Genomic DNA, 13,583 nt, shown 5'->3' with positions numbered 1-13,583 from the left:
CAACTCATTCTCTGTGCCATGCATTAGGGAATGAGTGAACATGTCCTATGACCAATGTTATGAGATATCTATTTTATATACTTTATGTATAAATGACTTTGAGAGAAGACTCAGGAGATTCCTGTGCAAGGACAGAATGATAAAGGTTTACAAAGACAGTGTGTGCAGGGAAATATACCCCCACACATTTCCAGACAGTAATATCCAGCCTATGTATGTACATTTGACTTTGTGAGAGGACTCGAGAGAAATCGCTGGAAGGACAGAATGGTGTGCTGTAGGAGGACACATGCCGTAGGTGCACAGAGCAGGGAAAGCGTAGTTGGAAAGCGTAGTTGTTAGCAGTTAGCAACTTCGGTAGTTGCCAATGGGAAATTGCATTGCAACCAACAAAGTAGCTAACATAGTTAGCAACTACGCTTTCCAGAAATGCACCCCCGGACTGAGGGCGGAGGAAAATATCACCATAGACGGGATGATACAAGAAGTCAAGGGCCTAAACTTTAACTGCAGTCATTCTAGATAGAACGTCATTTTAGAGCAGGATTTGATAAGCCTAATACAAACAATTGAATATTATTTGTGTAGAATAGACCACCAAGGCATGGTAAAAGCAAAAAAACATCAGACTGTAGACTGGAAGAGAAGAGCTGATACAAGAAGTGAAGGGCCTAAACCTTAACTGCAGTCATTCTAGATAACGTCATTTTGGAATAAGATTTTACAAGCCTAATATATACAACTGAATATTCTTTCTGTAGAATAGACCTCCAAGGCATGGTAAAAAAAAAGTGCACCATCAGACTGTAGACTGGAAGAATGTGGAGGAAAAATCACAAGAGAAGGTACAAGTCAAGAGCCTAAACATTTATTGAAGTCATTCTAGATAACATAGAAAACACATTTTTGGAATAAAATTTGATAGACCTATAAACACAGCTGAATATTTAGTGTAGAATCCTGTTTATTTTGTCCCATACAAACATAGTAAAGGGGTGCGCGTGCACCATCAGAATGTGGTCAGGATGAATAAAGAAAGGAGGCAAATAGCAGAGACGGGCCGATGAAAAGAAATCTCAAGTGTGGCCCTGCTGTGTCCCAAGTGGTAGGGCACTGTACTGCTACACTGACGACCTGGGTTCGATTCCTTCCTGGGACCTTTTGTCGGTCCTTCCCGTTCTCTCTCTCTCCAGACTTGCTTCCTCTCTATCTTACTGTCCTATCATGAATAAAGCCCAAAAAAATATATTTTACATAAAATAATGTGTGATATGTGTGCGTCAAGAGCGTTTACTGCAGTCGTTCCACCTAACTTCTTTTTTGAAATAGGTTTTGATTAACCCAACTCAAGAACAGAACATTCTTGGTGGACAGTGGACAGTGACCTTTTTAAAATTATTTTTTTTGGCATACTGTACAAAGCCTTACATCAGGCACGATAAAGGGATGTGTTAGTGTTAGCAGACTGTGGACAGGTGCCATATTGGTGTTGGCCAGCTGGGGTGACATGGCTGCCTACGGGCATGTGAGAGGGGCCTGCACAAAAAAAGCCACACAGCACTGACACCCTGCCAGTGTTGTTGCCTCTGCTGAATGAAAGAATGAAAGGAGGAATGAATTATTGGATGGATGGATGAATGGATGGCTGGATAGACGGACGGACCAATCAGGAGACAGTCTCTAGCCATGTCAACTATACACATCACTGATTCTTGAGAATGTGGCTAAAACAGGTTTCAACCTCCAAACAAAAAAGTAGTTCAAATCCAAAATATAAACGTATATTATCATAGATGAAGGTCTTGGCTGTGCAGAAATGTATCGGAACAACCTCCCCATGCTTTGCTTTTCTCATAAAATAGGCTATTCGTCACACAGAATTAGAAGTCGTCAGTGTTGTAGATGACCGTATGCATGCCTGAATTTATAATCTTTTTAAATACAAATCTGACGGTGTTGACTGATATGTGGGATATGTTGAGCAACCAGAAAACAATATAGAAAATAATATCAATATTGTTTTAAACTCACTGTTTGCAGTTCTGTAGAACTATTTCAATATTTTCTTCCTTGTAATGGTGACATTATTCAATTCCATTAGTGAGGGTTTTTTTTTTTTTAAATCCAATTGAAATGATTATGTGTGTGCTTAGGACAGCACGTTTTATAGGGGATGGGCAAGTTTACAGTAGGCCTAATGAAATATAATAACACTACAATTACACCTTCAAAACAAATGTACATTTTTGCAACAGAGCCCTTCATCATTTCCTGGACGTCCTTTATTCATGAAAATGTAATTTTCTTGCTCTTTTACTACAGGGACATGTTTTTGACTTTCAAGAAACAGTGACATGCAATTACACTGAGCATCTTGTATTCAGTGCAACAAGTACAATGAGTGTTATTTAGCAGGATAAAATAAATACTACAAATACAGGAGTACACAATAGAGGTTTAAAAATTCATTACACACTTTCAATGAGACATCACTGTTCCGATGCATACAGTCTATGCAGGCTGTTCACTACGTTGTAGATTAAAAACTATTGCAACATAGAACATAGAAATACGAATAGTGTACACAAAGAGTAGTAGGAAACAGAAGAAAACCACATGACGCGAAACGGTGAGACAGGAGGTAGCCTTGAGAAGAGCAGAATGAGAGAGGGGACAGGGGGTGTCATGTTCGCGCTCTCCACCTGTGGTGACATGGCCTATGTGAAAGGGCATGCGGGTGACAAATCCACACGGACCAGTGCCAGCCCCCCTTCCTTCAACACCCTCCTCAGTGTTGTTGCAATCCCTCTCTTGCTCTCTTGCAGTTGGAAACGTCCAACACAATATAGGCCTGTCTGCCTCCAGCCCCAAACACACCGCCACTATTGGTAAGCTTACGTACATAACCGGTGCAGGCTAGGTGTGTGTGTTTCTTTGTCTCTGTGGGAGTATGTACAGTATATTTGTGTGTGTGTCGGTGTGTATTTGTGTTGGCTGCCATTGCTGGCGTATTGGCTATGTACTGTATGTGTGTGTGGTGTAATAATGTATGTAAGTGTGCTGCAGCAAGCGGTCTGCTGTGTCTCCGCTCCTTTGCACTTGTGCTTAGCAAGCTGCTTCGCCACACACACACACTCCTCTTCTGGACATCTACCCTTTTCTGTCTGTGTCTTCCTACTCTATCTGAATCCTTCTGTCTTTTCTCTCTCTCTCTTTCTCTGATCTCTCTCTTCTTTACTGTCTCGATGCCTCTCTCTCGCTTACCCCTCTCTTCTTTACTGTCTCGACGCCTCTCTCTCTCTCTCTCTCTCTCTCTCTCTCTCTCTCTCTCTCTCTCTCTCTCTCTCTCTCTCTCTCTCTCTCTCTCTCTCTTTCTTTTGCTCACTCCCTCTCTTGTTCTGTCTCTTCTCTTCCTACCCCCTCCTTCTCTCCATCCTTTGCTGTCTGTCTATCTGTGCTGTTCAAGTTTCTGCCCTCTGTGTGCTGTGTGTAACTGGGTCTGTGTAAAGTCCACCCGGAGTAAGAGCTCTGCTTTTCACTGTGCTCAAGTACCCATCTGTGGAATGCCACTATCAGTGGAGTCTGTATGGTGCGTCTCCCCCTCTCTCTCTATCTCCCTCTCTCACTATCTCTGTCCCTCTCTCTGTCAGGACACACTGAGCACTAAGGTACAGTGTGTGTTGCTCTCTTCTCTCTCTCTCACTCACTCACTCACTCACTCACTCACTCACTCACTCACTCACTCACTCACTCACTCACTCACTCACTCACTCTCACACACACCATCTCTCTCTCTCTCTCTCTCTCTCTCTCTCTCTCTGTCTCTCTCTCAGTCTGTCTCTCTGTCTGTCTGTCTCTCTCTCTCTCTCTCTCTGTCTGTCTGTCTCTCTCTCTCTCTCTCTCTCTCTCTCTCTCTCTCTCTCTCTCTCTCTCTCTCTCTGTCTCTCTCTCTCTCTCTCTCTCACACTCTCTCTCTCTCTCTCTCTCTCTCTCTCTCTCTCTCTCTCTCTCTCTCTCTCTGTGCCTGTGTGTCCGTGTGTGCGCAAGCACGTCAACTCTCCTGCTCAAGTCTAGGGCCCTTCCTGAAAACAGGTCACCCGTGTGTGTGTGCTGTGTCACGACCACCTATTTGGAGGCGTCCTCTTCTTGTGCACTGATTTGTGGGCATCCTCGACAGGCACGCGTGGCATAGCATGGATCACTGTTCTCCCCCTCCTCCTCTCCCCACACAAGTAATCCTGCATGATTAACAATCAATGTCGATTGGGACAAGCCTGTCAAATGATCGACACACATTATTGGCTTGTTTGTTATTATTGTTGTTCCTATTTGGTGATTTCAAGGGGCATGTAATATTTTAAAGTAACCATTGCACCTTATTCCGAGGTATTAAAATAATTGCATTTCACTTATTCATGGACAAATAAGATGAAATGCAATTTCTCAAGGCCAGCAGCATCTTTCTTGGGAATTAATAATCATCCATTGAGGCTAAATGGCGCCCTCCTATGGCAACCACAACGGAATTGACTGCAGTGGATGAACGTGTTGTACCTAAGGGGGGCTAGAGCTCCTGCAGTATGACGACATCTCTCAGCTTTACTTCAGAATGGCCACCTTAACCATAGACATGTATTGTGTATACATGACTATGGTTTTACCACTGCCATTGCTACTGTATACATGACTATGGTTTTACAACTGCCAGTGATTCACATGTATTTTTTACAGTCCACTGCCATTGCTAGTTTGTCGGGGAGATTGGGGATGGATTTGAGGATGTGAAATGATTTTTTTTCCCCGACAGACCAAACTGCCTTTATTACACAAGAACCTGGTTTATTTGTTTTCAAATTTGATACACCTCTTTTAAACCAAACACAAACATACAAAAATGAATGACCATGCAAGCTCCTGACAAAAAAATTGTAGTGTGGTGGGCAGCCTTATTGGCTTATATTGGCTTATTGCAGTGGTGTAGTCTACTTTTTTTATGGTGGGTATACTGTATAATTGAGCATATTTTGAAGTGGGTATACTGTATATATTTGTGCTATTCAAAATAATGGATCAATCAATTTTAAGTGGGTATACTGAAATCCCTGAAATTTTGAAGTGGGTATACTCCGCACACCTGCGTTCTACGTAGACTACACCACTGGCTTATTGTACTCCTGGTCCATTTATGGCAAACTGACAGGCTTAAATGTTCACTGCTCCTTCACAGTCACATTGTGACCAGGAGGGGGTGTTCATTACACCAGCTCTAGCGACCAACCAGCACGCAGCCACACTGGCTCCTCTCTTGTATTGTGCAAAATGGTGTCCAGCTGTTGTCTCTCATGCATGCAATTGATGGCACAGCTTTTTGGAGCCCAAACAAGCTGTTTTACCCCTCCCCCCCCGCCCCCCATTGTAATGTGCCTAGCTGCACCACTGTTTCCTATTGTGTTCAGATGAGGTAACAAATATATATATAATCTCTTATATTTGAATTATGCTATGTTTTTTTTGTATTATTGTCATTACTAATATTTAATCATTTCTTTTGCTATATATTTATTCTTTTGCATTTATTTTTTTTGTATGATTATTATACCTTTTTTATACTGAAACTCATCTCTTATATGTATTATTATTATGCATATTATTGTATTATATTTTTCTATTATCATAACCCTATTGTTAGTTTTTATATTCATTTTAGCATTTACATTTACTATTTATTAGTTTGCATTCATTATTTCATGTGACTCTAAAAAACTAGATTTGTATTAAACACCATGGCAACAGATCCCTGACTCTGTGCTGACTCTGGTTCTCTCTCTTCCTGTTGCTGTTGCTGTGGCTGCTGTCTGTCCAGAGCGTGCCCCACGCATGAACAACATCCAGCTGGCCCCCGGGGGTACGCTGCTGTCCAGCAAGCACGTCGTCGCCATGGGAGGAGGAGGTGGTGGCGGGGGAGGAGGAGGAGGAGGTGGCGGTGTCGGACTTGGAGGAGGAGGAGGTGGGGGAGGAGGCAGGCCGCCGTCGCACTCCTCGCTCTCCCACTCCTTCCACAACCTGGCACAGCTGCCGCCCTCCTACGAGACGGTCATGAGGCCTGACATCAGTCGCTACTGCTCACTCAAGAGGCTGGGTAAGAGACCACGCTGCATACATGCATGGAACGTGGGGGTTGGATGTGAGTTGTGTGTGCTTGCGTGTGTGTGTGGGACGTGTGCGACGTGTGCGACGTGTGCGAGTGATAGACACACATCAGCCAATACTGTGAGTGTGTGTAAGCAGGACACACACATCAGCCAATGCTGTGAGTCTGTGTAAGCAGGACACACACATCGGTCGATACTGCTCACTCAAGAGGCTGGGTAAGAGAGACGCCGCATACATGCATGGAACGTGGAGGTTGGATGTGAGTTGTGTGTGCTTGCGTGCGTGTGTGCGACGTGCGCGAGTGATAGACACACATCAGCCAATACTGTGAGTGTGTGTAAGCAGGACACACACATCAGTCGATGCTGCTCACTCAAGAGGCTGGGTAAGAGAGACGCCGCATCCATGCATGGAACGTGGAGGTTGGATGTGAGTTGTGTGTGCTTGCGTGCGTGTATGGGACGTGCGCGACGTGTGCGAGTGATAGACACACATCAGTCAATACTGTGAGTGTGTGTAAGCAGGACACACACATCAGTTGATGCTGCTCACTCAAGAGGCTGGGTAAGAGAGACGCCGCATACATGCATGGAACGTGGAGGTTGGATGTGAGTTGTGTGTGCTTGCGTGCGTGTGTGCGACGTGCGCGAGTGATAGACACACATCAGCCAATACTGTGAGTGTGTGTAAGCAGGACACACACATCAGTCGATGCTGCTCACTCAAGAGGCTGGGTAAGAGAGACGCCGCATCCATGCATGGAACGTGGAGGTTGGATGTGAGTTGTGTGTGCTTGCGTGCGTGCGACGTGCGCAACCTGCGCGACGTGTGCGAGTGATAGACACACATCAGTCAATACTGTGAGTGTGTGTAAGCAGGACACACACATCAGTTGATGCTGCTCACTCAAGAGGCTGGGTAAGAGACGCCGCATACATGCATGGAACGTGGAGGTTGGGTGTGAGTTGTGTGTGCTTGCGTGCGTGTGAGTGATAGACAGGGCTCGAGTTGTAGGGGAATGAGGGGGGATGCCATCCCCCCCAAACAATGAAAATGGTCTAAAATCATCCCCCTCAATGAAAATGGTCAAAAATCATCTCCCTCTAAAACAGCAACAGGCCACCCTTCTTCACATATTGTGTTAAAATTGCACTTTTAACAACTACATTTTCAACATTTTCTCAAACATCAGAATCAATCTCTGACCATACCCCCTGCTTTGATTTTACAACTCAACCACTGGTGATAGACACACATCAGCTAATAGTGTGAATGTGCGTAAGCGGGACACACACGCTTCCTGTCACCAACTTCACTGTCCTTTCATAAATAAAGTCAAAAAGACAAAATAAATGTCAGGAGAAAAGATTTTCAAACAATAATAATAAATGGTGTTATAGTATGTGGGGTATGGAAACGATGGGTAGGAGAACTTACAGCCGGGCCTTTAAGAGTGATTGTCCAGTATGTGAGGTGTTGAGCAGGGCTTGATATTGGCACCAAAAATGGGTAAGACTTGGCTGTGGCTAGTAACAACTTTAGTCTCACTAGCCACTATAGCAGTTAATCTTATTCTGAGCCAGGAAAAGGGACCAGACATGCCCAGGCAAAATCAGAGTTTCAGGGCATCAGCCTCTCCACAAACAGTGAATTTGAGCCAGGTGTTCAGTTGTTATTGATAATACTGCATATGCTGTGGAGAGGTCCATACCACACTCAAGTTATGGTAGATACTAGGTCATGCGGTGGTTTCCAGTGCAGTTGTACGTCCAACATAGCCTATATTTAGTTTGTTACTTGTGCATCAAATGTTTACATTAAGATTGAAGAAACATACTCAGTTTCTATGTTTGTCACTTTTGTCACAGTGTTAAACGATATGGAACTCAACACAAATGTGTCGCATAACACGTGTGATGCAATAGCGTAAAAATGACACATTTTGTGAGAACAGTCTGGTGAGGTGTGTGGAAAGAGGTATGTCTGCAAGTCTGTGCGTGCGTACGTACGTGCGTGCGTGCGTGCGTGCGTGCGTGAAATCAGACAGCACTCCATCAGGAGGCTGGGTGAGCCTGAGAAGTGGAAACAGTAAGCTTTGCCTCCAAGCAAATAGCTTTGACATAAGTGATATAACCCTGTAGACCCAGAGCAAGCTGGGTTCATGAGTCTGGATTATTCAGCACTTCTGCCCAATGTCAGAGCAAAGTTAATCAGTACTGCACTGTTACCCCTTTTACACACATGTAAATGAGTCCTGTGGACCGTGGATCTGTTTCCTTTACTCTAGTGTTTCTCAATGGGGGCTCAACAGCCTCCCAGGGGGTATTAGGGCGCCCTCGGGGGGCGTTAAGAAGGAGAAAGTGGGGGGTGGGGGTAGAAGGATGAGCACATAGTTTATAAATTATTATAATTATGAATGCATTATAATACTTATAATTAATACATTATTAATACAAAAGGGGGCATTGGCAGGATTATCAGGCGATCAAGGGGGTGTTAAAAAGGTTGAGAACCACTGCTCTTCTGTATCCCACTCATGGGTAGATTATGGAACAACCATACCAGGCCCTGGCCTAGGAGGCAACAGGTTCTGAAGTCAGGTCAAGTAGGTTTTATTGTCAATTTCTTTACATGCACTGGTCATACAAAGAATTTGAAATTACATTTCTTGCTTTCCCCTGCAGACATAGACTAATCTAGGTAAGGACATAGACGGTATAGACATAGACAGTACTTATACATGGACATAAGACAGTATGGACATAGACAGTGCTCATACAGACATTTAAAGTGCAAGACTGGACAACAGAAGACTTGTAGAGAACATACATTAAGAGGAGGTAATTGTTGTGCTTTTCCTAAAAGTCCTATATAGCGTTCTGACATAGTAATAGTAGCATTTTGAAGAAAAATAAATATTAAAATAGGTCTATCAAGTACACCAGCAGCTGTGTGTGTGTGTGTGTGTGAGTGTGTGTGTGTGTTTAGTGCAGGTAGAAGGTGCGGTGTGCGTCTGTGTTCTGAAGGGCCACAATCAAACTCAACCCTTGCTGTCCCCTCCTCCAACCCCGTACTCCTACATACACGTAAAACCGGAGTTATGAAATACACATTCTCAAACTGTTTGCTTGTAAACCAGAGGTCAAAACTAATGCATTTTCCAAAATATCCATATACATATAAACAGCTCCTTTGTGTCATGAAAATGATCCCAATTGAAATTATTTGAAGGCATTCTTGCAGATTTTTACAACTCTACAAATCATTGCAGTATCTTGGTCAGTCAATTGAAAGCCAGGTTGGTGGGTGGGCTGAGTGCTTTGTGTTGATTGTGTTGTTGTACATGCATTGTTAAATTTAGTTTGTTGTTGTTTAATAAAGAAAAATCTGGTCACAAAAAAAAAATTGAAAGCCAGGTTGCTTTTGGGAGGGTTTATACGTGATGTTGTGAAGGCCTGTTGACGTTCTTTTGTATAACATTACAAATGGATAACTGCATCATTTTTTCTCGGTTTTCACTTTTTTCAGTCAAGATTTTAACATATTTTACTTTTTATTCTACTCTTTACTTTTACTTTCTCTCCTCAGAGAAAGACCTGGAAGACTACAACACCTACAGTATGTCTAGACGGCGGCCCAACAACGCCCCTCCGTCCTTCCACGCTTCCCAGCACCACCTGCACTGGGGCGGCGACTTCACCCTTGGAGCCCGGGGCACGCTGCCCCTACACTCCTCCCGCTCCCGCGTCCACCTCCCGGCCACGCCCAACCCGTACCCCCTGCCCCCGTCCCAGTCGTCCTACCACCAGGGCATGGAGCCCATGTCCCACCCGCCGCGCCGCGTCATGTCCCAGGACCAGCTCCTGGCGCTGGGGGAGGGCAACACGCTGTCGCGCCTCTCCAAGAACGAGCAGCACCAGTACTACAAAGCCATGACCACCAGCCGGAGCGCCACGTCGGCCGCCATCGCCGCCACCCTGCGCCGCTCCCACGAGCGGCTCCTGGTGTCCCCCGACCGTCTGGAGGAGCGGGGAGGCATGGGCATGGGGATGGGGGGCATGGGGGGGATGGGGATGGGGATGCGGGCGGCCGACTTCGGGATGCCGACCATGCCGCGTCTCACCAGCCACCACAAGGCCCAGTCGACGCAGAACGTGTGCGTCACGCCCTCCATGGACCGCCACCACATGATCAAGATGAACTCCCACCCCACCTCCGGACGAGACATGGAGCGCAGCCACCCGTCCGCCACGGGCACCATGGGCTGGGAGAGCGCCCACAGCTCAGGGGGCGGTGGAGGGGGAGGAGGAGGAGGAGGAGGAGGAGGAGGTGGGACTATGGGGGGTCACAACGCCAGGCGCATGGCCTTCGCCACCAGGCGTCAGAACACCATCGAGCAGCTGAACTATATCCCCGTAGGAGGCAGCGGGGGCAACGCGGGTCAGTCGCTCAGAACAGGGAGCAAGAACGAAGTCACCGTGTGAGACCCACCGAGAGAGAGGTCAAGCGAGAGGTCAAAGGTCAAAGTGAACGAAGGTTGATCACTTCAAAACGAAAAACCAACAAGCTGGGCTACGTGTGGCTCAACGCGAGTGGGGAAAACTAAGGCTTATTCGAACAAATAAGTACAGAGGGGAGAATAGAGCGCCGAACTTGTTTGAAGAATAAGCAATAGACACTCTTCTGAGAGTGAGAGAGTCAGAGGGGCCTCTCTTTGAAAAAAAAGTGATCTGTGAGGAAGAAAGACATCCCTTCTCACTCCCGACAATTTTTCCTCACAGCCCACAGTCCAGTATCCATCCCAAAGTAGGAGCGGTGTGTGAATTTCACTAAGCCATTTATGGGCTCTGAGGCCATTGGTGTTTCCCATGTAGCCTATGTACAACGATAAGCATATGAAACAAATTCTGGAAGCTCTGAAACACACATACCTAACATACATACTTCATAAGAATATCAAAGAGGGTTCAGATGACCCTGCTAGATTTGAGAATAAAATGTCTTTTTTTAAATAATACTTATTAATTAATAATACCTATTTGGACATGATCCATTGTGTTTTAATTGTGAAACCCAGTGTTTTTTCCAAAGTACGTAAATAAGCTTAACATTGTTGTTTGGCTGAGTTAACACAGTTTGACATGAAGATGTGCTTCATTCCAGATTAATTCCAACACCATAGTGATAAAACAGGCTCAATGGAACACCTTTCCGGTAAGGAAGACTCATAATTGGTTTGTATTGAGATCAAAACACATCTACGTTTTTTGAACAGCAGAGGCCGCACATTTAGTGATATTGTCGGTTTCAAGAACATAAGAAGATAACAAGAACATTTCAACTGTTAGTTTGCCCACTTTCTGGCATGTAACTGAATCATGTCACAAGTGTACCATAAGCATTTGTCAGAACAGCTCAAAACCAAGTTTATTTTATACAAAATGACTTGGTTAAAAAGAAGACATCACATTATTTTTAAAAAAAGAATAAGTTATAACTTGAGCTGCCCTTTTCCTGGCAATGCCTAGCACAGATTTTGTTTTTCTTTTGCCAGTGCTTTGGTATTGTTCAATTTGTGACTATATATATATAGCCCTGCTTTAATATTACCGTAGCATGGAAGTACCAGCTGTCTCTGGATTACTCAGAGGTGAGCTCCCACAGTGGAGGGAGATATTTCGAGTGCCCTTGTCTAGACACACACACTAGCTAAGCTAAGCTAAGTAACACAGGCTCAGAGACGGCCACATAGCATATCCCCTGATGAGTGTAGATGACATGAGGAACACATGTAGGAAGAGGAGAAGGGGAGATTTCAGTAGTGTTGTCATTTCTCTATGGCTTGCTTAGTCTGGTGTGTTTCCTTGGTCGCCGTGTCACGGGAGGCCAAAGATGGCCGCTGACGGAAGGCTTTTCAAGATGGCCGACTGAGTTAGTGCAAACCAGTGAGCCAGAGTGGATTAAACTACGAACGACAGCACTCTCATTCTTTTGTTTTAGATAAATTCTTTGGACATGTCTGATCCATTAATACAATTAAAAGAATAAGATTGTGTGTCCTTCGTAGTTTATGTTTGGGTCCATCTTGACTCATGCCGGAAGACAACATTATAAGATGGGAGTGGAGCGTGCTTGCTGTTTATAATAACTACTTGAGGCGTCATGGTCAAGTCACCCGCAGAGGCTTTGGGCCTCGATGGCCTACAGGGGGGGTCAATGAGTGTGAATATATGTGCAAATGAGTGAATGTGTGCGTGTGTGCGAGCGTGTGTGCCTGATGGACTCTTTCACTTCAAGGGCTACTCTGAAGTCTCTGTATATGTGTAATGTCTGTAATATTTCATGTTATGCCCTCTTGTTTGCAATGTCACAATTTATGATGTGTCATGGTAAAAGGTTATGTATTCTTCACCTTTCCATGAGCCTATATAAAAAGAGGGTGATATGCCAAACAAATACTGCAAAGCTTCTTTGTTGTGATCCTGTGGTTTTGATCTTCAATTAGACAACCTTTCTATGTTGTTTACAAGCCTGGAGAAAAATGTGATTTCACATGTTTTCTGTAAATCTGACTCTGCAAATGTTTATTTATTTATTTATTTATTTTTATTATTCATCTACTATTATTTATCTCTTGCCATGATAGGAGGGAAGCAATCCAATACACATGAAACTGTTTTAAAATGATGTTACATGAAGAAGCCAATTTTTGGCTTAGCCTACCACAAAAAAAAGTTTTACAAGTGTTAAATGTTTTATTATTGTATTTGATTGAAATCTGGCACATGTTGATTATAACTGCTGATTTACGTTGATGTCCCACAGCCATGATAATGCTTCCTATGGCTTAGAGTTCTTATTATCCTGTTCATCACCACTATCATCATTATTAGCCCATCAATGCCCTTCTCCATTATCCTTTTTTTTCTTGTTTTGTTTTCTGTCTGTAGCCTACTTACACTGATGTTCCCTTCATTCTGAATATTCTGTTTAAAGTAGATTTTAACATGTGTATCATTGACTTTATAAAAAGATGCCGATGCAGTCATATTGAAACGACATAACAGCATGTGAAGATGTCAAAGGCAGTGTTGACAATGTCATAGTGCTGACTTTTAAGATGTCACGGTGTGTATGTGTCCTGTGCGTGCATTTGTGTTTGTGTGTCTGTGTGTATACCTGTGTCTGTTTCAACGCGAGATGAATCTCGCCTGATCTAGCAGCATTGTTGCAGCGTCAGAGAAATGTGCTTTTTATGAAAATCCACAGTCTGTTAGGTATAGCCTCCTTATTTCAGGATTCCCAACATAATGAGAGTAATTCTGTACAGATGGTTTTTCACAGGATAAATGTCCTGTAGTTGTCAACTGAAATGCAACTCTGAACAATTTTGATGGTTCAGTTTAAGCAAAATATATTCACAAGATGGA

The 13,583-nt window shown here is 44.1% G+C and overlaps 1 protein-coding gene across 1 annotated transcript in view; it reads left to right on the top strand.

Annotated features, from left to right (window-relative positions):
• The window catches only part of shisa7b (shisa family member 7), a 31,064-nt gene extending 20,193 nt beyond the window's left edge, over positions 1–10,871 (top strand). Inside the window, exons 3-5 of the mRNA XM_063185051.1 lie at positions 2,826–2,888; positions 5,864–6,139; positions 9,742–10,871. Coding sequence (XP_063041121.1) covers positions 2,826–2,888; positions 5,864–6,139; positions 9,742–10,637 — 1,235 coding nt within the window. The 3' untranslated portion in view covers positions 10,638–10,871. The remainder of the gene's footprint in view (positions 1–2,825; positions 2,889–5,863; positions 6,140–9,741) is intronic.
• Positions 10,872–13,583: the final 2,712 nt, after the last annotated feature.

This window comes from Engraulis encrasicolus, chromosome 20 (genome assembly GCF_034702125.1).
Source record: "Engraulis encrasicolus isolate BLACKSEA-1 chromosome 20, IST_EnEncr_1.0, whole genome shotgun sequence".
NCBI lineage: Eukaryota > Metazoa > Chordata > Actinopteri > Clupeiformes > Engraulidae > Engraulis > Engraulis encrasicolus.
Note: the sequence above shows the minus strand (reverse complement) of the source record. Positions and strands in the feature narration are given on the sequence as shown.